Source organism: Nestor notabilis, unplaced genomic scaffold (assembly GCF_000696875.1).
Source record: "Nestor notabilis isolate BGI_N333 unplaced genomic scaffold, ASM69687v1 scaffold335, whole genome shotgun sequence".
Lineage (NCBI taxonomy): Eukaryota > Metazoa > Chordata > Aves > Psittaciformes > Psittacidae > Nestor > Nestor notabilis.
In genome coordinates this window covers 13,597-41,020 of record NW_009930412.1, presented here as the reverse complement: position 1 = coordinate 41,020, position 27,424 = coordinate 13,597, and the positions used below count along the sequence as shown (strand labels likewise).

Sequence of the window (27,424 nt, the reverse complement as noted above, 5' to 3'; positions counted from 1 at the left end):
AATAAAAACTTCTCTGCAGAATTAATGTCATATAAAAAGTTCTTTGTGCAATCATACAGCGCAATCACAGTTCAGGATCTGCATCCTGCCAACAGGGCTTGAGATTTCCAAAACTAATTGGTTTGTAGAGTTTTCCCAGCCTGCCAAGCGCAAGCATGGAGCTTAGATGAATCCCAACGACAGGCGCATCAAGCCAGAGTCCCACTTCGCCAGTCAGGATGCTGATAATATTCACAGAGCTTCAAATGGCCCACATGTGTGATGATTGTGTTGGGATTCCATGTTTGTCACCATCAAAGAGGAACTAGTAGAAAAAAAATTCAGATGTTGTTAGCCAAAATGAGACATTTTTAAAAATGCCTCTGGGGTGAAGGAGGTGACAGCCAGCACCAAGGAACCCCAAATCTGTTTTCACATCAATGGGAATAATAATTCTCAAGTTTCTTAACTGTTTACATACTTCTAACTACACTTCATTAAAGTTCTGATGCAAAATCAACACATTTATAAACACTAAGCAAAGTACACCTACCCCTCCGCACTGTATCCCAGAGTCCCAGTTCATCAAAATGAAGCCATGAATCCTCACGTATATATAATTTAGTGTGATTAACTCTAATTTTGTTCTTAAATCAGTAGGATATTTTCAAGACAAGACCCTTTTTGGTCTCAGTCAACAAAATTCAAAATGCATGAATGATGTGAATGGATAGCAAGAAGTTGACAGCTAACATTGAATCCAAAAATCAAAACAGAAGAGAAAAAAACAAACGCCAAAAGGAAAGGGGAAAGGGGAATAATTGTAAATTACACTATTGCTAAGCTGCCTTTCATTTTTTTTTGTGTCAACTTTTTGCTTAGTTTTGTAACAAAGTTTAAAAAATCATGCCTTCTGACTCAAAGAAATCTACAGTGAATGATCTCCCACTGATACCCATAGAAAAGTAAGAGCAAAATATACATAATCACATGCACAGATAAAAATCTAGGGCATCATGATTCCTTGTCTGCAGCTGGGCAAACATCTCCTCATCCCAGCTCCTAAGACTGGCTGGAGCTTGCCTGGGGGAGGGTTGGCAAGATGGAAATCAGAGACGTGTCCTCCTCCTCCTTGTTTGAGGACAGACATCTCCATCTTTCCTCCCCGCGTGCAGCTGACAAGACTTCCTGCACAAACTGTCCTGGAAACAGCTAATTTATTGCTTTGTGTTAGGAATGCAGCTAGGGTGTCAGTCCCCTGCGCCCCTGACTCTCTCATCGGTGCTGCTTCATCCCCAAAAAGGTCTACCCTTCCTCTTGCCCTTCCCCTCCAACACACACTACTTCTCCTCTTCCGCTTTTGTAACTTATCTCCCTTCAAGCTACTTCCCAACAGGAGTCGAAATTAAACAGGCTGCCCATATGCCATGGCTCACTTGTTGTCTGTTCCCCTCAATGCCATCTGGCCTATTTGCTCAGCCAAAGGGAAAAAAGAAAAAATAGGGAAAAAAAAAGAAGAAAAAATAAAGTGAGAGAGAAAGAAAGGAGTGAGGGGAGAAGAACAAGAAAGATAAAGCCAGACACAATGAGGATGAGGAGGGAGGTAATAATGCTGTCTCTAGAATCTGCTCCTTCACCAGGCTCCCAGCTAGATAAGCAATGGAGAGCAGCAGAACCAGTGACAATTAGCCCAAACACAGTCCTGTTTATTTAACCTGCTCAGAGAGATCAGGTCAGGTGCTGTTCCTCTGACAAGGAGGCACCATGCTCCAACAAGAAGCTTCCCACTGAGAAATCTCAAGCCAGAAAAGGCAGAGGGAGATCCTCAGCTCCTGGAACTGGGCTGGAGAAATAGAAACCAGATTCTTCAGAGTATGACAACTGTGCTGCTGGGCTTTAGTTTTCCTTCACTTTCCAAGTCACTTCTTTTTTTATATAACAACACAGGCAGACGATCAAGGAGAAATGTAGGGGGAGTTGCAGAAAAGAAAGAAACCAGAAGAGAAAACCCAAATGAACCCAAAATACCTCGTTATTTCCACACTGCTTCTCTGAAGACTGAAAAGTTTCGTAAGTTGCTGATCACAGAGATTGGTTGGGTTTGTTTTTTTTATAATGATAAAAGAAAAGAGGGTAGCTCAAGAAACTGCATGGCTCATCATCACTAAACATTTGTGCCAGGGTGGGGAGAAAGTCTGGAAGCAAAGCTATGGGAATAATGTAAACTATGTTTGCTTTCAAAGCTGAAATTAATACTTCAAGACTGAAAAAAAAAAGAAAAATAGTTTTCTAAAAAGGACTGCAACTACACCATTTACACAGCAGAATTAAAAGGGGGTAAAGAAACAGCTTTTCAACAACTTTTATTTCTTTTTCTTTCTTTTTTGAGTTTCAGTGAGACATTGCATACACATACATAGGCTGGTGTATGTGCAGGTGAGAAATATAACAGCGTTCCAGTCCTCTTACCTAGTTCTGCATGTATTTACCTCCAAGAAATTGGAGCAGAATTCAACTCATGTTTGCAGAGTACAAACTGTGAGTAGCACAGAAGCACGTGCACAAAAACACGTGATTCTCTCTGAGATAGGTATCAAAAGCCATACAGTTGTTTCGTCTCCAGGCAGACACCGCTGAGCTATGAGATGATGATAATTACCATTAGAGCTCCATGTGATCATGATGGGGAAGCCCCAATGGGAAGTGACAGCTGGGGAGGAAGAGGAGACCTCCTCTTTCTGAGGCAGCAGTGGTTGCGTGCGGGCACACAGAAGCCTCAGATGCTTACTAGAAGGAAAGGTACTGCTGCACAGACCATTAGGAAAAAAGCCCTTCCATTAGCCATGTGCCTACACCTGAGTCCTTCGCAAATACATGGATGCGAAGAGACAATCCTGCATGAAGACGGTACCTTCTGATTCATGCTTGTGTTTTCCCACTGTAGCCTGACTCTACAGTACAGCAAAATTAAGCTAGTTGAATATTTTAATGTATGATCATTCCTCTGCTTGCAGCCACTGAGCAAAATGAGCACTGCCTATATTAGGCTCCACATTTTTCTATAACTGCATCTGCACACTTAGGTAGGTAACATACAGAGCATGACAAGGGGTGTCCCAAAGCAAAGGCTGCATTGATTTTTCCAGCAGTTGGGCTCGTGGTCCCTCATAATAAAGAATTACTCCCAACCAAGAAGTCCACTTGCAGCTTTTGGAAAGGAAAAAATGCTCTTTGAATGCAAAATACCTTGTGACAATGCAAACAGAAAACAGAAGTTCACCTAAGAATGAAACACAGCAGCATTTCGGAAACTGCAGCATGGAATCCAGCTTTGGGAACAATTAAAAGCAGGAGAAATAACAGCCAGAGGCAAGTCCTCTCTGAGGAGATGAATTCCACCTTAGGTTTCGGCTGACATCATCAACCCATCCACGTTCCTGTGGTTTATCATCTTACCACGATGTACCTCTGTGGAGTCATTCCCACCTATCTTACTGTGGCCCATCTATTATCCTCTACCTAATTGCTTCCACAGCACCACTGCAACAGAGATACTTCCTACAGCTGAGCATCTGTATTCCCAAGAGCTGGCACCTGTAGGGTCAAGATCCTCAGTCTTTACATTTGATGCTACTACAATGGGAAGATGTTTCAATGAACAGAAAAGCCCGCAGAGCCAGCAATCAATCTGATTCCTGCATTCAGATTTTCTTTAAAAAAAAAGGGGGTCTTGCAGAAGATCATCCTACATTATTCTATGGAAATAGGATGGAAGGAAAGAGGAATGGCACAATCTCTCCAATACACCATTAAATCAGAATTCCCCAGTTAAAGATAACAGTGAATTGCAATTAATTCAGTGGGAAGGGGGTGCAGTATAGGTAACTGGGAAAGGGGTTGTTGGGATTATTTGTGTAGGGGTTTTTTTAGATGTGGGAGCTGGGAGCCATCAACACCAAGTTAATGACATCCAAACTCCTGAACACTGCGCAACCCGCTGAGGTCTCAGCTTCCCCCCAAACCAACCAATTCCTGTGAAAAGAACAAGGATGCTCCCCACTTTGTAGCTGGCAGTGAAATCCCCAGGAGATCCCCTGATGTGCCTGCTTTCAGGATGGCATCTGTAGCAGGTAAATGAGCAACAGGCACCATCCTTCATATCTCTGACTGGAGGTTTTACACTCCAAAACCTCTCCAGAAACACATCATTTCAAATTCCTACTCTTTTTAGTGAGGGTCTGAAATATTTGCATTTCCATGTTGGGCTAAGGGAAAATGCTGTCCTCTCATGGCTATACTACTGGTGTGATGATGAGAAATTTTGAGGTCCTTGATTTCTTTTTTCTCTCTGTAATTTTTTTTGTACTTGTAAAGTCCCTTTAACTCTCTGATTCTTTCCCTCATCCCATGTTTAAGAAATATTTTCATTGTAGGACTTCTACAATGGGCCTCAGAGAAGTTTTTCAAACTGATATTAGGATCATCTCTAATCTAGCATACGTCAGGTGTTCAACCGAGACTCCTTGATTTGTGCCAACAGAACTTGAGGCCTTCAGAAAGTCTTCCATCCAAATATTAGACTAATCCAGGCATAGTAGGTCTGTCAGGATCCAGATAAATCAAACTCCAGCAGGTACAAGACCACTAGAAGTGAAACTCAAGTGATTGTGTTTGACCATCTTGGCCCCACAAAAGGGTTTTCTTACCTTTAAAGAGGAGCTTTCCTCAGTGCCATATTGTGCCTAATCACTCCGGCAACAGCAGGAACACACTCAGGGACTATTGCTGTGGCATGTTGCCACTCATTGGCTGAGGAAGCCCAACCACATCACTAAGATGACGAGTCATAGATATGAAAGCAACCTGAAGATCTGAGCCCTTCCATCCTGCGAGTCCCACATCTTCCAGCCATGAAGCAGATGGGTGTGGGTGCAGTGTTTGTCTTAGCTGGTGATTCTCACCCTGAGAGGTGCTTTAAGGCCATTTGCTGTCCACAACTCCCCATATCAGCTGTCTCACCACCTGGGTTAGAAATTCAAAACAAATCCCAAGGCTTTGAGTCACAGTGGGCCACAAATCCACTAAGACTGGACCTAAGCCCATGCCTCTATGCTCCTGCAAAAGCTGGAAAGGAATCAGAGTGGTGACAGACAAGTTAGTGGACAGTGTGAGGAGATAGCCAGAAGCCAGCCAGGCAGCCTAATTTGTGGCAAAGATGACAAAGCATGACAGAAAGACCTTTAATTCCCAGCACAGGACAGGGTCAGTCCAGGCAGAGCAGTAGGTCCAGGGCAGTGTGGTGGCAGCTGCAGCTGCTGCCCACCAAAGCCAGTCTCTTCTCTGGCTTTCCTGGAGTTCCAAAGGCCTCCAAGTCAAACCAGTGAGAGGAACTTGGATGTTTATAAATCTTCAGTTTGGGCTTGGTTTAATAATGGTGTCTGTTTAAAAAAATAAAAAAAAATAAAAAAAATAAAAGCCAAATAATCTCTCTTACCTAGGCAAATGTGGCCAAAATAAATCATGTTTATTTTCATTTAAATTCCCCGAAGGCAATGTAGGTTTTTCTGTGGATGTCTGAAGCATGAAAAAATTCTCCAATTTCTGTGCATTTTCATGGTACTTTACCATCTTTTTAACATTTGTGATGTTCACTTTCACCTAAGCACACTTACTGTATGTGCTGGAGGGGTAACAAGTAAAGTCAGTGGGGGAATTATAAAGATTACTTGCAATTCCTAAAATATTCCAAACAAGCAAAATATCCTGTAGTAAACAGGACCAATCTGAGCTGCTATCCCAATTGCAAAATGTTACAACAAGGGGACAAGCAACTGAATTAATAATATCACAATGTTGGTAGACTTTACTGTAAAATAACATCCCTCCTTTCAGCTCCAGATGCTAGGAACTGCATTTCCTTGAACTGTTATCACTCATCCCTTTCACCCACTCATTTGAGAAGATCTGGGTTGCTGAGTCAGATTACAAACACCCAAACAAGACATTTACCCTGACCCAGTTTTTGGTAACTTCTTCACTGAAACTCTGTGTCATAGGTTTGGCAGGAGAGAGGGGGTCTTCCAGAGAAATGAGCTACTAAGAACCAGAAACCACATGCAGGGAGTTAAAATAAATAAATTTCCTCAGTGAACAGGGCAAATTTCTAAATTTTTGATTAGAAGCTGTCTCTTCTCAACATAAAATTTGAGCAAGGCTGAGTAGACAACCCTGGAGAAACAGCCTGGAGAATAAAGCAGCAGCCTGGAAATAGTGAAATTTAAGCTTTTTAGAGCAGCAATGACATGTATAAGTAACCTGCAGCAACTCAGGTTAAAGCCTCGTGCCTTAGTTTCCCCTGAAACCGGGTATCTAAAGTGGTCTGGCGCTTCCCACAAAAAAAGCTCAACTGAAAGAGGTAGATATCATGGGTATTATTTTAGAAACTAAAACTTTTGAGGTAACCAGACTCATCAGTCCCCTGAGAGAAGCTCTTCTCTTTTTACTGCATGAAAAAGTACATTTCCCACTCTGGGGTGAGTTCAATCTTCAGACTGTTAGAGCTGAAGACACCCTGGCAGAGACTCTTTCTCTCAGGCTTCTTCAAGTCTCCTTTTTAGTTTCAGTTTGTATTTCCTGTCTTGCTCCTCTTCCCCCTTTCATTTTTGAGGCTTCAAATTCAAACAAAACCCAAAACCGTCACTGACTTAAGGTCTTTTCATCTTTCTCTTGTTTTGATAGGAACCGGAACAGGCCAAATAAAATGAAACGACACTTAGCTATCATTTTGGGCTTCCGAGTGTTTTGTAGACCTTACAAACTTCCTCCTTTATCATAGATGATGGTGTGTTCTGTCACATCCCTTCTTTGCAGAGAAGGAGATCGAAACAGATTAAGTGTAATGGTTTCATGTTTTCATTTTAAGCACACAATCCATGTTTCCAATTCCTTGGCATGCATACTGGATGTCCCTGCATTTTGAGGTTGAAACCCCTTTGGAGTTTTAGTCCCAAACCTTCATGTAATGTGATGCAGAACATGTGCTGAAAATATTCATAACTAAATAAAACTAAACTTTTAATACTGAACCTGGAATGGAGAAACTTCCCTTTTGGGGGTGAACAGGGGTTCACAGCTGAGAACCATGGTCTCAGATTCACTGGCCTCTTGACATCCTCAAGACAAATAAACAATGAGGATTTTTTTTTAACTGATTTTGATTGACTTCTTTTGCTCAGTTTTTTCTGGCAGGGTTCAAATGAAGGATCAGCTCTTTAGTGATTGCAGCTAAAGCCATTAAAGTTCCCTCACTCCCTGCCCTGTAAGGAGTGCAGAGGATGAGTGTTCACATCATTCTCCTAATTTCAGCACCTGGGAATTATTTCCCTTATCCTGCTGTTTTGACCTTTTTTTCTTTCAGTGCCACTTGCACTCAGAAAGCAAAAATCCAGTCCCAGGGGGAATATACAGGATGTTTTACATCCCAGGACAACACTTTCAACACTTTGTTTTGGGTCTGAAAAAGGAGGCAAGACAATCACCTGCTTGAGTGAGCTCTTTGGATGAGGCAAACAAGTGTCACTTTGTTCTCACTTGTGCAACCCAGGCAGAGACTGAGGGGGGTACAGGAAGGTCAAGAGAGAGACCCATGATTTAAAGGCAGAAGGATGGTTTGGTGTCTGAATTAGACAAAGGCTTCACTTTCAGCTCATACTGACACAGAGCATCATGCAGAGGGAGACATGGTAGTGCCTCGGTTTCCCTGCTGTTCCAGGGTGGCTGTGCTGCCTACTCCCATCACAGGGCTCTTACTCACTTTCCAGGGCCAGCTCTAGAGCTAGGCCAGCAGAAGAGAACCCTGGCAAACCTCAGCATGCCTCACTTGAAGATGATCCAAAGAGCAGAGCAAGCTCTCTCTCCCTTTGCTTAGCAACAAAGTTTTGGAATTGCTGATGAATGCTGAAGCTTTAACCAAGCCCATACTGACTATAAAACAAGCTCCCAACTGCCTCTTATGTGCTCTTAAGGAACACATAAGACTTTAAGGACCTAAATTCAGCGCAACTTGCTGGCCATGAATAGGATATACTCCTGCCAAAACCTTCCTCTGCCGCAGCTATGGCATTCTCCAGAAAAGAGTTTATAAGCCAGTCTCTGAGTTTTATGACATGAGCATGTAGAAATCTCCTCTGACCCTCATGCTGCTTTATGGCTCAAGGAATTGCTTCTCTTTACATCTTTCTTCCCCTTCTACTCTGCTCCTTAAACTAACCACAGATCTCTAAGTAAGAAGGAAATTACACTAATTGAAACCTTCTCAGTACATTATCAGCTTTAGAGGGAGTATTTGGGGAAGGGAGAAGCAGAAAGCTTAGAGCAGAGGGGATACGCACGCTTAAATCACCCCTTGGAGGAAGATGCAGGGCATGAAAGGCCAGATAACTGCTTTTGGTCACATCAGGCTAGAATTTCCTTCTCCTAAATGCACTGGAGCCTCCAACACACATCCAAGAGCAAGCAAGGGATGCTGGAGGCCTTGGCCAAGGCAGAACTCAGTGCAGCCAACCTGTGATACACCAGACAAACAAAATTTCTCTCCCTCTGCTTTCACAATGACTGTAACAGCCCTGCCCGGGCACATGGGCATCACATATCAGTTGGGCTTGAAACACAGCTGAGTATTATCCACACTACAAGTGGACATACCTGAGGGCTGAGCAGTTATCACGTTTACTGACATACCATCAGATCTCATCTGCATTTTGCACTGAAACAGCTCATTTGCCTCCTGACCAGCAGATGACAGCTAGCTCCTCACAACATCCAGACCTTCCACAATAGTACCTCCATGCAAAAAGCTAGACTTGCGGAGCAAGATGGTGGCTTCAAAACCATCAGGAATAGGTCAAATTCTGCTTGGAAAACATTTTGAGTTCAGAGGGGGGAATATTTTGATGTCTCAGTTGCATGGGGAAAATGATGAGCAAAATGCAAGCACCAGGCTCCAGGGATTTCCACAAATGTAAGTCTCCGGAAACAGGTTGATCAGGAATGGTGTTTCCACTGAAGCCCTCCCCTCCTTTCCCTGCCCAACTGGCTGACTTTCCCAGAGTCTCGATTTGCAGCCTGCCTGAATACCACTCAAAATATTTTCTCAATTAGAGAAGAAAACAGGAATTTGCCACTTGTCTGCCTCTATTCTGTTGCCTGTCAGCATTCAGCAAATATTTCAATCATAGCCCTTTGCATGCTGCTAGCCCCGCTCATTTAACCTTTGGCCCTTCCCTAGGCTAATCCATAGGCCTTTACCTTCAAGTCTTTACAGCCAAGGGCTGACTGTGGCATGGGCTGACAGAGAAGGGAGGATGAATGGGGTGTTTGGGGGGATAACTTATGTCAGACTCCATTGCAATTTCAGTGAGGAAGGGGAGCAGAGAGGATGCAAATCTCTGACCACGCTCCTTGAAGTATTTGGTTACCAGCACATCCCAAGCTGGAATTTGTGCTTCTACATCTGGAAGATGATGATGAGAATTAACACATATTAAATAAAAATAAGGGAATGAACGCTTCTGTCATCTCATCTCTCCTCCACACAGCTGGTGGCATCCTAAGGCAGGCACCTTATTGTCCATGGAGCCTTTCCTCTTCTCCTGCCTTGACTGCTCTCCTCCCTGTCCCGCATGTTGCTGAGATTAGTACCTAACAGTTCTGCTGTTAAAAGCGCATGTGATGAAAATAATGCCCAGACCACAGCCTGTCAGCCTCACAAGTGCCTGCTCGACTTTGATGGTGGAGGACCCCGAAAACCTGTGCCCAGACATCCTCCCCGCTGTCCGTCCGCTCAGCAGAGCATCCACTGCGGCTCTCCAGAGGCTGTGCCCAGCCACCCGCTGTATGAGAAATCGCTGACCCTTCTGTCACATGGATGCTTTAATTGTTCACATTGGTATTTTGTTTCTCCCCACTGTAGACAGTTTGCTGTCTGTTATCTGTCCTTCATACGTAATTAATTGTGCTGTCTCTTGGCTCATTAGAAACAAGCCCCTCTTCCTCCCCTTCCCCCTCTCCCCTGGCCAAATCACAGTGTGCATTATTTAGGCTAAATCATGTTTAAGTAACTACATAAATAGTAGGTCGAGTTTGCCTTTTGTCTAGTCTGAGACTGTTGCTTGGCTTCTTTCTCAACGTTCCAGACCAGGAAAACCTTTATTGCTGGAAGCTCTCAAAAGGAAACCCTCACAGGGCAGAGCAAGTGAAGGTCCTTCAAGCAGAAGGCTTGTCCAGTAGGTAACAGCAATGAGCTGCCAAACTTTAATAAGGCAGGCATAAAAGTCAACACTGCAGAAATCCTGCCAAGAGGATGTTCATCGTCTAGCAAGAGGTAACAGCAAGAGGAAAGTGAGGTTTGGTTTGGTGGGGTATTTTTTTACTTCTCAGCAGATTATTCTAGCCAGTGAAATGTACGTCAAGTGACACCACACATCCCGGGTCACTCTCTTATCATCTGAACATACCTCTCTTCCAGCTATAGCACTGAAAGTCAGGTGCAATGCAAGTGAAAGACTTCTGAGCTTTCATTCATGAAGTTTAACCAAGACTAGTGCAAGGTCCTACACCTGGGTCGGCACAACCCCAGGCACAGCTACAGGCTGGACAGAGAAGAGATTCAAAGCAGCCCTGCGGAGAAGGACTTGGGGGTGTTGGTTGATGAGAAACTCGACATGAGCAGGCAGTGTGCGCTTGCAGCACAGAAAGCCAACCGTATCCTGGGCTGTATCAAAAGAAGCATGACCAGCAGGTCAAAGGAGGTGATCCTGCCCCTCTACTCTGCTCTTGTGAGACCTCACTTGGAGTATTGTGTACAGTTCTGGTGTCCTCAACATAGAAAGGACATGGAGCTGTTGGAGCAAGTCCAGAGGAGGTCCACGAGGATGGTAAGAGGACTGGAGCACCTCCCGTATGAAGACAGGCTGAGAAAGTTGGGGCTGTTCAGCCTGGAGAAGAGAAGGCTGTGTGGAGACCGCATAGCAGCCTTCCAGTATCTGAAGGGGGCCTACAAGGATGCTGGGGAGGGACTCTTCATCAGGGACTCTAGTGGTAGGACAAGGGGTAATGGCTTTAAATTAAACAGGGGTAGTTGAGGTTAGATATAAGGAAGAAGTTCTTCACAGTGAGGGTGGTGAGGCATTGGAATAGGCTGCCAAAGGAACTTGTGAATGCTCCAACACTGGCAGTGTTCAAGGACAGACTGGACAGAACCTTGAGCGACACAGTTTAGTGTGTGGTGTCCCTGCTCATGGCAGGGGGGTTGGAACTAGATGATCTTAAGGTCCTTTCCAACCCTATTTATTCTATGATTCTATGATTCATTCGATTAAGAACAAAATGGGAGTTTCTGAAGTGTATTCCCTCAGTGCACCAGTTAAAAAATAAGTAAATAATTGAGGATGTGTGTACAGAGAGAGGTTCAAGCAATCTTAAACCCAATGAATCTTCACCTCGAACTCAGCTAAAACCTGCACTCAACCATCTTAAAGGGTTAGAGTACCTAAACTGAAGCCTGGAAAGTTCATTTGCTTACTTTTCTGGGCCAAAGTTTCATGTCCTCGTAGACCATTTTCCTGTGCAAAAGCACCTCTAACATCAGATGATGTAAAGATTTGAGGATTTAAATATCTGCTTCTAACTGGGAATAACCACTGACAAAATGAGCATGAGAAAGCTTGTTTCCTCGACATCCTCCAGCTTAACTTAATAGATTTAATCATCTGGATGAGCTTCAGGTGAATCACCTGAACTTTTGGATATGTACTTCAGCCAAGACCTCCCATCTTCTTTGTGTGTGCACATCCCTGCTGATAGACCTGTGCTAGCCAAGTGCTTTAACTGATTGGACCAGGCTCAGTTTTGCTGGAATACCTGCACAAAGGTTGTGAAGGGCTTCAGTGAAGACTTCCACATGAAAAGCACTGCAGACATTTCCAGCGGTGTTATATGAAACTAAATTACTGCTTGGGAAAACTGCTTATACCAGGAATGAGAGGCAATGAAGTTCTCTCTTCCCAGCACAATCTGGGTGCAGATGACGACAGAACAAAAGCCTTCCGGGCTGCCTAAGACCAATGAATCTCACCAGTGACATGGGAAGACCACCAGGGCATAGTTCAGATTTCCAGTCTATCTACAGCTGGCCCTTTCCAGCACAGTGCCTTGAAAAAGGATGGAGGTCATGAACGCATGTCATGCAAGTCACTAAAGTTGTTTTATCAGAGACCCTCAATCTAAACTTGCTGCCTGGGCTTAGTACAGCTGCTGATCTAATGGGAAATGTGCTGCTATTGAGCTGAACCCACCAAAATGGTAGCCTGGCTTCCCATCGCCTACTCAACTTGCCCTCCTGACACCTCTCATGCTGCTTCAGGAAAAGAATTTTTCCAGATTTAGGCAGACAGAAATAAAATATCCCCAGCTTGGTTCAACAGAAACACAAGCGGCTTTTAGGTGATGTGTTATTAATAATATACGCTTTAAAAAAAAAACCCACATGTTCTCAAGAAGGAAAGGGGAAAGGAAGGAAGGAAGAAAAAACATACATGAGTGGGGGAAGGGGAGAAAAAGGACAACAATCTGAGAGTTTCAATGGGAATGTCCAAAAATAACACAAACAGGATCTCCCTGCCATCTGCTCCAATCCTCTCTGAATGGCTTTCAAAGCAAAAAGCCTTGCCAAAACCTGACAAACAAAGCATCGAGCATCAGTTTTAATGCAATACCAACAGTGCATTCCCCCTTTGCCCCTTTTGCTACATATACACACACCTTCCACACCCCTTCAGTTGCCAAATAAATGACACTATGCAAAAAAATTTGCTTCGGTTACGAAGCTGAATAAACAAGGAATAATTTTGCAAGTGCTCCCATATGTCTCTGCTTCTCTGCTTACAATGGACACTAATAAGATTTGCCATAACTAATTCATTCTTTCACACCATTACCCTATTCTCTACCTTTAAAAAAAAAAAGTAAATAAATAAATTCTGCCTATCCCATGTGCATTATTCCACAACTTTCACACAGTTGAAAGACAGCAGTTTCAACAGCAAAGCCCACAGAGCAGACACTTTCAAGTTAATTTAAGCCCCTCAACTTGGTTTAGAGCTGAGTTTTACTGAACCTAAAGGCACAGAAGAATGTTGCTTTTTTCCTTTGATTTTCCATTCTCAAAAAAAAAGAAAAAGAAAAAAGAGGTGTCTAGAAGGAATGGGAGGCATTGGAGTGCTGCAGTCTCTACACCATAGGCAATGTGTTAGTGCACATAGAGTAGAAAGTCTTGACTCCAAAGGCAGTGTGCTAGCACATATAAAGCAGAAGAGAAATTCATTAGCTGCAAAAAACAGCAACTCTCTTATGCTTCACTTCAGCTCAGCTAAGTGGAGCAAACACAAAGCAAACACCCGGCAGCAACACCCAGGAACTGACACAGCCTTCAGCCTGCACTCTGCTTTTAGTCCTTCACAACTAAATACAGTGCCAGAGATCTTGGTGAAGGGCAGAAACTGATCTTACTTCGGGGTTTTGTTGTTTGTTTCGTTCTGTTTTGTTTAGTTTAGTTTTGGTTTGTTTTTTTAATGATTTGCATCTCTCCTGACAAACCTAAGAAACAAAAGAGAAATGCTTAAATCATACTTCTTTGTTGCGCTTTTTCCCCAATGCTATTGATATTTTTGTGTGCCAGGAGCACACCTTTACCATCACTGATCAAGCTATTTTTTTCCATTCTTTTTTTTTTTTTTTTCCTTTTTAACATCTGAGGCCTAAATAACTTGAACAAACAAAAGAGTTTTCCCTCCCTCTCTCCCCTGCTGCCATCCCCTCCAGTGCTGGATCTGCCCCTCCTTCTCCAGCACACAAATGGCCTCACACCAGACGGGATGGAGGGAGCGCTCCCAATTACACCTCTTTTTTAACAAGGGGCTAAAGCAGGGAAGGGACTGGAACAGGGTGGGGGAGAGACAGCGGCTGCCAGCTCCTTCCCACCACCCACAATGGGGAGCAGAGATCACTGGTAATCTGCTATGAAGGAGCCCACACGAGAGCTTTGGGCCACATACCAGCCCACTCTATGCCATGTGATGCCATGGGGGGTGGGCATTGGTGGTCTGCCCCTAACACTACATATGAAAAAGGGTGTCAAGGAAGATCCACAGGAATCCCGGTTGTTTCTTGCAGCCTATGGATGGGGAGAGCTGGATGGTGATGGGACCTTGATGGATGTACCAAGCCATAGGGGTGGGCACAAAGATCCTTTCTGCAGTTGGAGCAGCAGTAGCTAGGATGCTTTCTCAGTGACCCTGGGTGAGACATCTCTATCTGCTTTGATTTTCTTCTGGAAAACTGGGAAGGACCTTTAGAGAATTGCTGAAAAGTGCTCTTTGGTAGTGTTCAGACATGGTAGTTATAGAGCACTGCCTTCAATTTTCTGTAAGTACCATCCATCATCTAACTCTCTTCTCCTGATCTCTCTGGTGGTTCATTCTCCTGTTCCACTAGGAAGATCGGAGGGTAATTTGGATGAAAAGCCGTGGTCAAAATCTGAACTCTTTCTTTCTCTCCCCTTTCAACCTCAGGCCACCCTTTGCATTCATCCTTCAGCGCTGTGGCATCACACCTGATGATAAACCTCCTGAGTCCCTCAGGATTCTGCTTTACCCATCAGACCCTCTCCAGTGCTTCCTGAGCGGCTGACTCCATCTGGCCACCCTGCTTTCTCCTTACCTCGCTGTTTAAATTCCTCTCCCACTGGGCTGCCGGCTTTTCCTTGGGAACAAAGCACAGCCCCAGTGAGCAAACATTTCTACCCATCTGTGTCCAGCAGCCACGATAAAAACAGCTCCCCTGACTCCTAACCCCCCCCATAATTTTCCTCCAGACCTTGCAACACACTTGATGTCCTTTCTGACTCCTTCCCAACTCTCAAAAACTAGATTTGGTCTCTTTGTCCAGTCCTTGGATTTATTTATTTACAGACCATTATCCTACCTGTGTGGCTTGTCAAGTCTGTTTGGGGTCAACATCTAGCTGTCTTTTTGCACAAGTGGCAAAACAGTGGGCATGCAACAAAGATGCAGGCAAGTAAAGGGGAATATAAGGAAAGCATAAAATATTCTTATGTTTTCTAACCAGGGATTAACACATGGGTTTTAAACAAGGGGACTCCCTTCCCAGCTGACAGCAGCAGCTGCAGCTTCTAACTTGCTCACAGAGTGGCAGGGAATCAAATCAAAGAGAAAAGAAGAAAGAGGACAACCCTTCCTTGGGGAGTAGGAAACACAATAAAAGCTATTCTAAAACCCCTGCAAATACTGGCTTGGTTTTAGGTCAGGCTCTCCTTTCCCCTTCTGTCCCACATTGTCCCCCCCCTCCCGACTCTCTTCTCACAACAAAGGGAAATTGGTATTTTTCAAAATTCTTCTGAAAGCCAACCCGGCAGATGGTTCTTTCCATGCCGGGGAGGGAACAAAAAGCAAAATCTGCCAGGATACACATCACCAACATGTGACAAAGATGGGCATGGTGGCTGGCCTCTGACCCAGGGATTTCACGTAGTCCTGTTAAGCCATGTGGCCAAGATGGACTGAATCGACTCTAACGTCCAGCACTCAGCTGCTGTAACCCCACAGGCTTGTGCTAAGTTTTATTAGCTTAAGTCGGGCCAGATAGACTGAAAAAAGACAGAGTTTCTCTCCATTTCCATCACACATTTTCAACATCTTAGGAAAATCCTCCATGCCAACATCATAGCCAGTGGAAGTGGAGTTCAGCAGCCAAATTCACAGTGTAATCGGAAAAGGCTTCTTTAAACAGTAATTGGCAACGTTACCAAAGTTTTATGCACATATCAGTAATACGAATTTCTCCAGATGCAGAAAAACAAGGATAAATCACCATCGTCCTTCTATTAGGCTAAGGATCTAGCTGTCCATTACAAACTGCCCTCTCTTTTCTTTAAAACATCCTCTTCCCACTAGATGACATCACCAGCCAAACTCCCACTCATTTCAAGGGTGCTCCAAGCAGACCCAAGGGCTCCACATGCCAAGCACCCAAGTTGCTTCCAAGGATGAAGCATGACTTGGATACACACCACGTCTGACAACCAAAGCACTGGGAGCAGCAAAGGACATGCTGCCTTCCCACAGAACTGCCCTGTGCTTCACAGTTCCTATGAAACATGTCAGCAGTCACTGTCCCTGCGTGACTAACAGCATCTCCTGCCCACACCCAGAGTCAGTGACCTAAGGACAGATCAATCCCTCCCAATCATGCTCTTTTAAGCTCCTTTTGTGATTGCTGTGCTGTAGTCCCAGAAGGAAACAGGCTTTCCCCCCGACAACCCCTACTCCCTCAAATCAGGAATATAATTACAAGTAATGCCATGGAATTAAGACAAGAGAGAGAAAAGGCTGGAGGGAATTCATCTTAATGATTACATAAATTATTGAAGAAAAGTATCCCATGGAAAGCAAGAGGCTGTTTTTGGGAAGAGTACTCAGCTGAGTGGTGGTGAATGCAGTGTCAGAAAACAGGCAAGACAAATCAATTATCCTCATCTATCCTGCACATACATGGGGTATAAGAAGTAAAACATACTATCAGTCCAGTACCATCAATTCCCAGTGGAAGATGCAACAATAAAAGTGCCTTCAAGCTCCTCAGTAATATAGATGAAGCAAGGTACTGATGTAGGGACTGTCCCTGCAGCTGGAAAGACTGGTGAGAGGCAGAAATGAGGGCTGATCAAGTCCCTATTAGTGCTGCTGCTCCCCAGTGGAAAAATATCTGCCTTAGGTCTATTTTTCTTAGTCTTAAGGGTGAGCTTTCATCAAATTATCCATCTGGGAATAAAGCAGGTAAAAGCTACCCTTACCAGCACAATGTTTTAGCATATACTTGGGCAGAGTGGAGACTGCTGAAAAAATGAGTCCATTTAGAAATTACAATGTAGGCTCTACCTCAAAGGTATGAGGAAACTACTTCCTATGTAACCTCCTGGGAAGCAATTGCCAAGCGCTTTACAGAAGTGCCTCTTCAGAGAAGCACCAGGTAGGGAAACAGAGACATTGTCCCAGTGTGAAACAAGGGCGTGAGCAGTTGTGACACATCTGAGCACCCACTGCTCAGCCCTCTCCTTGTCCACTGCTCATTCCTCTCCTCCTCAGACAGAGCCATCAGCAAGAAGAGCAGGGCTGTGGCCTCTGGCTCATTTGATTGTGCCACCTCATTCCTCCCAAGAGCATTGGGCAAGGCAAAATTACATGCAGATCACCTCAGGGCTGATTATCATCTTTCAGCCATGAGGCTGGAGAGCGGCTCACACGAAGCTGGGATGCTGTGAAGTGCTGAAATTCCTCAATGAACCACCCAGGTTTATAGTGGTAGGGTTGTAACACCAGTGTCAATAAAAGATACCATCTCTTTCTACAAACCCTGCCACCCAGGTGAGACAGAGAGACTTGAGAAACTGATGAGAAGATAATGAGTCCTCCAGTAAATATTCCTCATTTGACTCCTACTACATTTTAGGGTTTACAGACCAGAAGGGACTATTACGGACATCTACCATATTGCTGGATCCAAAACTATACCTCTCTCATTTCATCATCAAGGCGTAACTTCTTTGAGACAAATTTTATTTTTAAGCTAGCAGTGAAGATGCAGAGAGTTAACAATTTTGAAATAAATTCACCAGTTTCAATGAGAAGTAGAAGAGGACTGGCTTCCAGAAGGGCTGTGCACCCAACGCTTGAAGATCAAGCCACCACCTGGAGACTCATCTGTGTTATGGTTAAGCAACCACAGCTCAGTGAAAGAGGCCTGAGTGTTATTCTGGCCTGCAACAGGTTCCTTGAGTGAGTCACTTAATCTCATCACTCTATTTCACATACTGTACTAAGAGACAACACAGTTTTATTTCTCCTCGTATTAATTTCTGTAGAGCTTGTGAACTTCTTGCAGGCTCTCTTGATGCCTGCATACAGGACCTGCCAAGAGTAGACACTGGTGTACAATAGGAACATGAGACATCATCTTAAAACAAGCCTGGTAGAGACTTTTAGTTCTGCAAACACAACTGAAGTTGGTTGTCCAACTTGAATGACCATGTCCTCATCTTCAGCAATGTTATCTTCCACGGTGGCCACAGTCAAGCCACATATCATTCAAACTCATTTCTGAAGTAAGACACCTTATCTCTTCTGCTGTCCCTTTCACTGCTAGCCCAGAGATAATAAGAAGGTGTTTTATTTGATACCACCTTGGAGAAGTAGAGTTTTTTCCAGGCTGACCAACCTACCTGGTAGCAGACTCCTGCTTCCATGGTGCATGCACCAAGACTTGAGAATCCCTTTCCTGATAGCAACTGCCCACAGCTCGGAGCCCAAATAAAATCAAAGGTGTAGAAATAGCACTTCATGTCCCGAAACGAAGCGGCCAACAGCAACTGGTCTAATTCACTTTAGAGCAAGAAATGGAAAATAACACTTTTATGAAAACATAGTTAACTGGGTTTATCCTCAGGACTCATATATCAAATGAAATAATTTTAAGGTTCAAGAGCTGGAAAAGCCTCAGCGTTTAAAACAAAAACAAAGCATGTTTACTCTAGATATTTTTAGACTGGTTTCCTAAGGAAACAAGGCTAACATGATCACACTGTGTTTGTGTGCATGTAAATGCACAACAAACTCTTCGCCTGCCTGCCTGATCCTCTCCTCAATGTTTTTGGAATATTGTAACCAATTTTGATCCAATTTGATTCAAGAACAGAAATCTTTGAGATATGATATTCAAAAAAGTTTTGTTCAAATCATTTGCTGGACAACAGATAGGGACTTCTGAGGGGCTCCCAGAGAGGGGTTGGGCAGCAAGTTGATTCATCATTAAGCACCAGGGAAGCCACTTAAGAGGAAAGTGGTCAGGAACCAACTTTCACAGGTTTCAGTTCTCTTAGAAAAAAAAAAAGACAAGCTGAGGGCATCAGGTGAAACCCCTCTTTCCATTCAAATGAACTCAAGATGAGTCCATCACAAAGCCCACTGACTATGCTGGGGAATGTGGGCAGAGAGAAGCCCTTCTTGGAATGAAGCATGTGAAGAGTTAGACCTGACTTGATGGGGTGTGCGTGTGTGTGTGTGTACTGCAGATGAAAAAGCTGGAGGTAAATCAGAAGTTCTCTGTGGTCAGGCACGCCTGGAAGGAGACGAGAGGGAGCATTGCATGCAAAAGTTGATGCTGAAGGAACTTGAGTATGCGCATGAAGGACTGACAGCCGTGTACAGCCCAAAACCTCCACAAATGAAGACACAACCAGTGGAGATATTTGCAGCTCTGGGTGCACATGCCAGTGCGTCGCGTCTCCAGCACATCTCTGTTAGCCTGAAGGCCACAGTGCTTTCGAAACACAACCAGCATGCACTGACTTGGCTAAGCCTTTATGAGACTGCTGTGAGCAGCACCCATCCCCTCCTGTGGTTTTGTGGTGGGGATTGTGGGACATCCAGCTGGACCCCTAACTTCCCTGCACTGATCCCGTTTGCTTTCCTGAAGCATCTCCTCAACCCCACGGCAGCCCTGGGGACATTTTGTCAGGGTTTGAAAAGAGAAGCACAGCACAAGCAAACAAGGAAATGTCACAGAGGGCCATCGAAACTCAGCTGTGGGAGTGACTGCTGCAAAACAAAACCCGTCCTTGACACGGATGGCCTCCACAACCCTTGGTCATATGGCAGCTAATCAAATACAGCAAGTCTTCATCATTTGGCACTCTGCATTAAGCAGTAAAAGTCTGCTTAGATCTCCCCAGCCCATCCCTTCGCTGCCAGATATTTGCTTCTTTAAGAAATACTTGACTACACACAAAAAGGAAGAAGTCACAATTCCTTGGGAGCAGACGGACAGTGAGGGATGGGCATCAGCTGGCTCAGGCAGAGCACTGAGCTGGAGAAGAGCTTATTCCTGTCACAAGACATCCATGACATGATGCAAGGCAGACACTGCTCCAGCAGGCTCTGGAGAAGAAGGAAGGGTAAAAGCTGGATTCCAGCCCTCTCTGCTCTTCACGGGGAGGACTGAACTACATCCAGGAGCAACCATTCTCCTCCATTTGACTATGTGGGGGCCCAAAAGGACTCTGCTCACATTCTGGACAACTCAGGTGCCTTCAAGGACCACAGTGAACCTGAGCCTGAGTGATTCTTGGCTCATAGCAAAATTGGTTTCTTTAGATCTGAATTTTTTGAAAAGAAATTCATTCCTGTTCTGTTTTGGGGGGAGCCCAAGGTAGTTGTGGTGGGAGGGCACCAAACTGCATCTGTTTCATTTGTGCCTTCAGCAATGGGGTAGGAAAGAAAAGCTAGCCAAGAAGAAACCTGGGTTGAATATCAAAGAGCTGAATTTGTGTAGCTTTGCACCCATATGTTTGTGTAGAAAGACTGTAAAAACATTAGGAGCCTTATGCCTTTTAGAGCAGCTCTGAATTGGTTTCTCAGTTGCTTAAAAGCCAGTTTAACCTTAAATGTAACTAGAAGACTTCCACAGTGTGCTGGCATTTCTGAGGCTTTACCACTGCCTCATAACCTGGACAGAGACTGACATCTACATTGTTGGCATAAGCCTCAGGCACCTGTTGCCACCAGCATCATTTAGAGCAGCCTCAAGCTTTTGCTAAGAAAAAGTGGGAACCAAATCAGCACAGAAACACGTTCAGGCTGAAGGGGTTATGGAGGCTCCATCTCTGGGGAAAAGGAGACAAAAAAAAAAAAAAGAAAAATGAGGGGCAAATCAAAGCCTATTACTACAAGCAGGTACCACCAGAAATGTGCAAGTGACTTCTCCTTGCCAAACCACATACAGCACAGGGAACAAGTGCTTACATTAAGTCCCCAAGCCACTTTTGGGATCACAGCAGATAGAGCTGACTCAGAAGACATCTCACATGGGGATGCCGTTAGCAAAGAGGAATAAGCATGCACTATGAGCAATTGGATGGTCATTCATACAAATCACCAGGGAGAGGAGTTCGGCACAGGGGTAATATAACAAAAGCTGCAGATGCACATGAGAAACTGGAGGGGAAGTGCAATGTACAGTCAGTGATGCAAAGGAGGGGGAAGGGGAGGAAGGAAGTGCTCATGATCTTCTGGAAGAAGGAGGGGTACAAAGGGGAAAATGTATGAAGGAGAAAGTCCTCAAAGAAAGGTGAACCACAGGAGAAAGTTGAGTGTGTGGGACAGAGGAAAAGAAGACTATGAATTTAATTTCAAGGGGAAAAGTGCTAAAGTCACTTCTTGCAGAGAAACAGCAAATACCTCCAGGAACTCAAGGGGAAAAAAATATATTGAAAGAAAATCCAAGGATAGAGTTTCTTCTGATTACACACAAGCAGTGTGTAATCAATTACCTCCAATTGACTTGCTACTGCTTAAATCTCAGCAATAAAGTTCATTCATTCATCCCAAGCTCTCAAAAAAACCCAGTGCAGCAATAACTAAAAAAAAAAAAAAAAAAAAAAAAAAAGGAGTTTGCATTCCCCAAAGCAGGACATTATGTGTATGATGGAAGGGCCAAAGAAACTTTGTCAGGCCTATGCCTGATAAGAAAGAAAGGGGTGACAAAATGAAATGTTTGCAGACACAAGAAAATAGAGCAGCAAATACAGGGAGGGGAAAAAATAAAGTAAAAATAACAAAGAAATAAAATGAGGGACATACTGCTCATCTGGAGCTTGTCAAATGTTACATGACAGGCAGGGAATGCTGATGGATTGCTTCATCGCCTTTGGTGCCGTGCTTTCAGTGCTGCTCCAGACTGACAGCATGTTTCCCTATCCAAAGGAAAAGGCACCTTTGGTGATGCTGAGGACAGTGGACTCGAGCAACTCTGCTGCAGGTGGGAGAGCAGTGGCTGCAGGGCTTGCCAACATGCCAGAAGGACATCCTTTGGTCTCCTGGCTTTTTATTTCCCTCCCTCTCCAATCAGACTAAATGGAATGGAGACATTCGCAGGTTTAGAAGTGGCAAGGGTTCAGCCCACTCCATCTCTGAAGCACCGAAGGGTTGAAACAAGAACAAATGCTTACAGAACGTTTGTGCACTTTCCAATTGCTGCTCGAGTGACCATAGGGACAAAGCAAGCTACGATTCACCTTCCAAGCAGCCCTGGGAAAGGGGTTAGGAAACTACCTTCAGTCTTAGAAGGGGAAGCTGATGTGAAACCTGACATGGTCAGGACTTAAAAGAAACCCCAAAAGTTACTGGGCTACAGCCAAACATTCAAGCTGACAGAGCAGAGATTCCCAACATTGATGCTCTCTCATCCCCTGCCTTCCTCCCTGCTCGCTCCAGGGCATCAGCAACCGCACCCAGCAAGATCCTCTCCTGGATTCCCTCCCCTCCCATTCATGATCGCATAACATCCCCGGGGCGATTGCTCACACGGAAAAGCAACATGAGGAAAGTATTTAATGTATGTTTATGTCTTTTAATATAGTGTAGCAGCTGGAATCAAAGGCAAAAAATCCCAGGCTTCGGCACATGAGCACTGTGGCTTTCCACAGAGACCCCTTCTAATCACCACCACTCCCTGGACCACAGCTTTAGAAATCAGGCACTAGCCCCTACTGCCTAATTAGTAGAGCAGTGGAAAGCTTAGGAACAGGCATATCTTCTTCCTCCCTAAGTGGCCACTGAGTAAATGCTGTATCCTCAGTTCACAGCCCTCTTTTACACTGCTGGCATTACCAGCCCTTTGTGTACCCACATGCTGCTACCTAAATTGCTTCCATGTTTTCATTACTTGCCCTCTGTGCTGTGTGTATTGAAACTCCTGCAAGAATGCTGAAGTGGTATTTCAAAGCACTGGGGACTACTGAAGATGTGGCGGAAATTATTATGCAACAAACTTAAGTGATTTTTCAAGTCCTGATAAGAGTTTGCTCCTCCTCAGGGGAAAAAATAAATTCAGGTGCTGCTCCATGGGGTGCACGACAATGGCTCCCACCCACCAGAGACACAAGCATGGCACTTGCAGCTCACGTTATGCTCAGCTTTCCATCCTTATACATGGGTCTGTGGGGCCTGAATATATGCCCTGCATCCATAACAAGGGGATAGATTTAATTAATGATGCTGCTCCATGCACAAGGGAAATTTGTCCATTGAGCCAATGTCTCCTGGTAGAAATCCACAGGGAACAGTGGCATGATGCCATCTGAAGATCTGCCCCACAGTTTTAGTTCTTTGTTCCCTGTTGCTGCCAGTAGTAGCTGCATTTATGGAGTTTATGCTGATTAAAGCAATAGGCAATCAAACAGCCTAGCTCTGAAATAACAAAACTGCCAGAAGCATTTAAATGAGACACTTCTTTTTTCAACCACTACCCCAGCTCTCAGTGATCTGCAAGTACATGCAGAAGGTACCTGCATGCTCCATTCTCCCAGGGAAACCCAGAGGAGGACCAGACATCTTCAGTTCCATTTGAATTTCAGCTTGCTGTTTCCTCCCAACTATCTTCCTCCCAAAATTGCTGTAATTGCCTTGAAAGCAATCTTACTGGCAGCAATGGAACCCTTCTCCCACCAATTTCCAACCTCCCTCTCCTGTAATGCCTTCCATCACCCCTTGATACAAGACGTTCACAGCCAAAGCCTGATGCTGCAACCCACAAGCTAAGAAGCAGCCGTTTACCAAATCCCTTCAGCTGCAGGAATACAGGTTATTTAACATCCCAGCTTTTCAGGCGGCAGGTCTCCAGGTACCAAACCTCTTGAAATCCCAGCACTGGGATCTTCCAGATCCCTGCTGGGGACTCCTCTGCCCCAGCCCTGGCCCAGCAGCTGCTGTGCAGCAGCCGTTGGGTGTTATGCTAATGGATGTGCCAGTGCAACAGCCCTCTCCCCATCTGCTCAGAGCATCCACCTGCTGGGTTGGGGTTTGTTTTGTTTTGTTTAGTTTTAATGGCCAGATTAGGCCAGTGATGTCCCAGAACACTTCCAGCCTGCGCACAAGGGTGTGAACACAGAACCAGCCAGCCCAGACCTCACAGCACAAGTGCAAACTGGATGCAGCCACATTTGGGCCATGATCCACTTCTTTCAAAGTCCTTATCTTTCTGTAATTAAAGCCTCACCCTGAGTTTAACCACACTACAAGGTGCTTTTTTGTTCTTGTTGAGGTTGGGGTTTTTTGCACATAGATTTCTAATATTTAACTTTATTCATAGAATCACAGACTAGTTTGGGTTGGAAGGGACCTTAAAGCCCTTCCAGTTCCAACCTCCTGCCACAGGCAGGGACACACTCCCCCTCATGTCTAACCTCTTTCAACTTAAAGCCCCTTAAATTCCCCTTTGGCCTATAACTACCTGCCCTTGTAAAAGTCTCTCTCCATTCATTTAACCTTTTTGGATGTCCATGTGAAGGAATGAACATGCTTTCCACAGTCATCTGACTGGGTGATAAACAGAAATGAAAGCTCTGATTTATAAGCAGTAATATTCTCCATGATCCATGCATGGTAGTCAGTGGTTTGCAAGTCTTCTCCCTGTATGGCCACTGAGGAATTGCTTGTGACACCATTGTTGTCAGTAAGCATGGTTTCATACAACTTGTAGTTCTCCTGAGACCTCTGCAAGTATTCAGGGAGAAAAGAGAAGTGGAAATAAGACATCTCTCAGTGCTAAGACAACAGTCCATCCTTCTCAATAGGTGGGAAAATGTCTTCTCAGTATGCTATAGGATTAAACCTTTGCTGTTCTAAAAAGCAATTTTTTTCATTCACATACAGTATGCCATTTAACTGGATTCTAAGAAAAAGATCTCCTTGATTTTGTGGGGGTTTTGCTTGTTTTTTTCAATTTCAGCTTCTAAAAGAATTACTCTCAGAGTGAGCAATGTAATCTCCCTATGTTTTCCCTTGACTCAACGGAAAATGTTGATGCTTCAAAAAGTGATATAGAATTTCCCAAGGACACTGTCTACAAGGAGAGCCATTGGCAATTGGCCTTCTCAAGGCTTCAAGTAGTCCTTCAAGCACCCATCAAGTGTATAAGGTATGGGAGAAGTGGGGACCTTCTGCAGAGAGAGAGATCCAAGCCGTGTAAGTAGGAAAGCCAAGTCATGCCCTGAGCTGTAACCAGTGGACACCTACTTGAATGTGACGGATTTGTCTAGGTTTGGGAGATACTTATGAGTCTGTCATCAGATCTGTGTTCCTGCCTGAACTCATCATGATGCCACATGTTACTAAGGAGACAGAGGTGAAATATTTGTACTATGACAAAGCCTCAACCCAGCCAAAGCTCCTTTGTCTAATGCCTAGGACAGAAAACAGCACTACACCCAAAATAACATGAGTAGTCACCAGCTATCACAATCCACACCAGTGCTGCTTAAAACACTTGAACTAAGTTTGTTTTAAGTATAGGGGACATTGCTGAAAAGTCAACAGCAAAACAAAAAGGTACTCCTGAAAAGACCTCATAAAAAGAAAAAAAATTTTTCCCTCCCTCTTCATCTCCTTGACTAAATGAAAAAAGAATAAAAACATCAATTTTCAGTCGAATTGAAAGAACCAATAGTTTCTCTCCAGAAGTGTATTTCAAGAAAATGATATGCATCCAGGAGAAAATAAGACTTGTAATGGAAGTATTTTCTGAAGCATAACTATAGTGTTCCTAGCACAATGCTGTAATCAAGAATAATGGAGCCCTTTGCCCGGTATGCAGGAATGGATTCAATTGTTCACTGTGCAAATACCTGTATTTTAAAAATGTGGTTGAAAGCTTTAACCGCAAAAGGCTCGAGCATTAGTTCTTAGACACAAAGCAGTTCAGAAGTGGGCTCCTCCATTTATCACTCATGTAATGATTAATCTTAAATCTCAATTACACGTGAAAATAGAAGAGGCCTAGCTGAACTTTTGATCCCTTCTGAATTGATTCATCTGAAGGATACCTCAAGATCATCCCCACGGTGCAGGATGATAACCACTCTATATTACTTCCTCTTCAGCCAAGCGGGGCTTTGCAAGCCTTGCAAAGGTTATGTCTTGGACACAAATTGTTTGAGCAGGTTTAATCCTACCCTCTCTCTCTCTGTGGTCAGGAGAAAGGGACAGAAAAGGAAATAATAGGACTTACTTTCTTTTTGGAGTGTGATCTGTCCTCTTCTTTAGCTGCTTTACTATTTTTCCCAGCTCTGGAAAGCTTCTGCTCTCCAGACTGCTTGATGGTGATTTTGATCTCGGGAGGGCAAATATAGTTCTCCAAGTTCTTTGGGGGCTTCTTAGCTCTCTTGGTGGTTTGGATCTTTAGCTTTAAACTCCCCTCTGTGAAGTTAGCCTCCTTGATGGAAAACTCCTGCTCCTCCAAACCATCTCCCGCCACCCATTTCTCACTGTCCGCATTGGAAGTGGAATCCACATCTCTTCCAGAACCCAGCTCATCTTCTTCCTCAGGCTCCAGCCTCTCGCTGCTCACTGGGATCCCCTTCCCCGAGCCTGCTGTGGGCAGCATCGTCTCCCCTGTGCAGCCAGAGGTAGGAGGAGGCTTCACAGAGGTGACAGTGGCTGGCAGGAAGTCTGCCTCACCTCCCCTTTGCCGGGAGCTGCCCAAAGTTTCCCTGGGCTCCATAGCAATACAGCAACGCTCTGGAGTTTTATCAGAGGTAAGGGGAGCACGGGAGGGGATGAGGAGATCAAGGGCAGGTACAATCCCAGGGAACGAATGGTATCCGTCTGCTGAATTCAACGTCTGGATGGACCAGAGGCTGCGGGTTGCTCAGAAGAGACCAGATCTGCCACTGCCAAAAGAAAGGAGAAGAAAAAAGGAAGTTAGCATGTGCGCGCAAATCAAACATGAGTGTGGAGATGACTGAAAGAGGGCATGCTTGGGCTTCCCCTGCAGCATTTCAAGGGCCTTCCTTGAAGCAAATGGGAACCAAGGCTGGCTGGCATTTTGGAGGGCTAGATCTGGTGTTGCAAAGCAACGGATGGTAGCCACATATGTTGCTAAATTGATGCAAATGGAGACATATATGTATATAAAAATAATAATAATGGTTTATAAATGCAAAAGCTTTCCATTCTGGACTTGGGAAATAAATGAGGAGCCAATCAGCTCTCCACACCCATGGACCTCCTTATTACTTCAAAGTGCTTGCTGTCATAGGGTTTTTAGAGGGAATAAAAATAGAGGCAGATGCTTGCCTCAGGTTAAACAATAACCCAGTGATCAGAGCACCAAAAAACATGGTGTTGTCTTATGAATCAGGAGGCAGTGTTTCAAACTCCCTATTTCCCTCCTTCTGAGGTGAGAGATGCCCTCGTCTGCCACTATTCTGGGAGGACTCTGCTTTGGATGAGTTATTCATTACACTCTGGGCCAGGCACAC

The 27,424-nt window shown here is 44.4% G+C and overlaps 1 protein-coding gene across 1 annotated transcript in view; it reads right to left on the bottom strand.

The window, feature by feature from the left end:
• Positions 1–26,833, bottom strand: part of LOC104406409 (SET-binding protein-like) — an 89,938-nt gene extending 63,105 nt beyond the window's left edge. Inside the window, exon 1 of the mRNA XM_010015377.1 lies at positions 26,173–26,833. Coding sequence (XP_010013679.1) covers positions 26,173–26,664 — 492 coding nt within the window. The 5' untranslated portion in view covers positions 26,665–26,833. The remainder of the gene's footprint in view (positions 1–26,172) is intronic.
• Between the last annotated feature and the right edge of the window lie 591 nt (positions 26,834–27,424).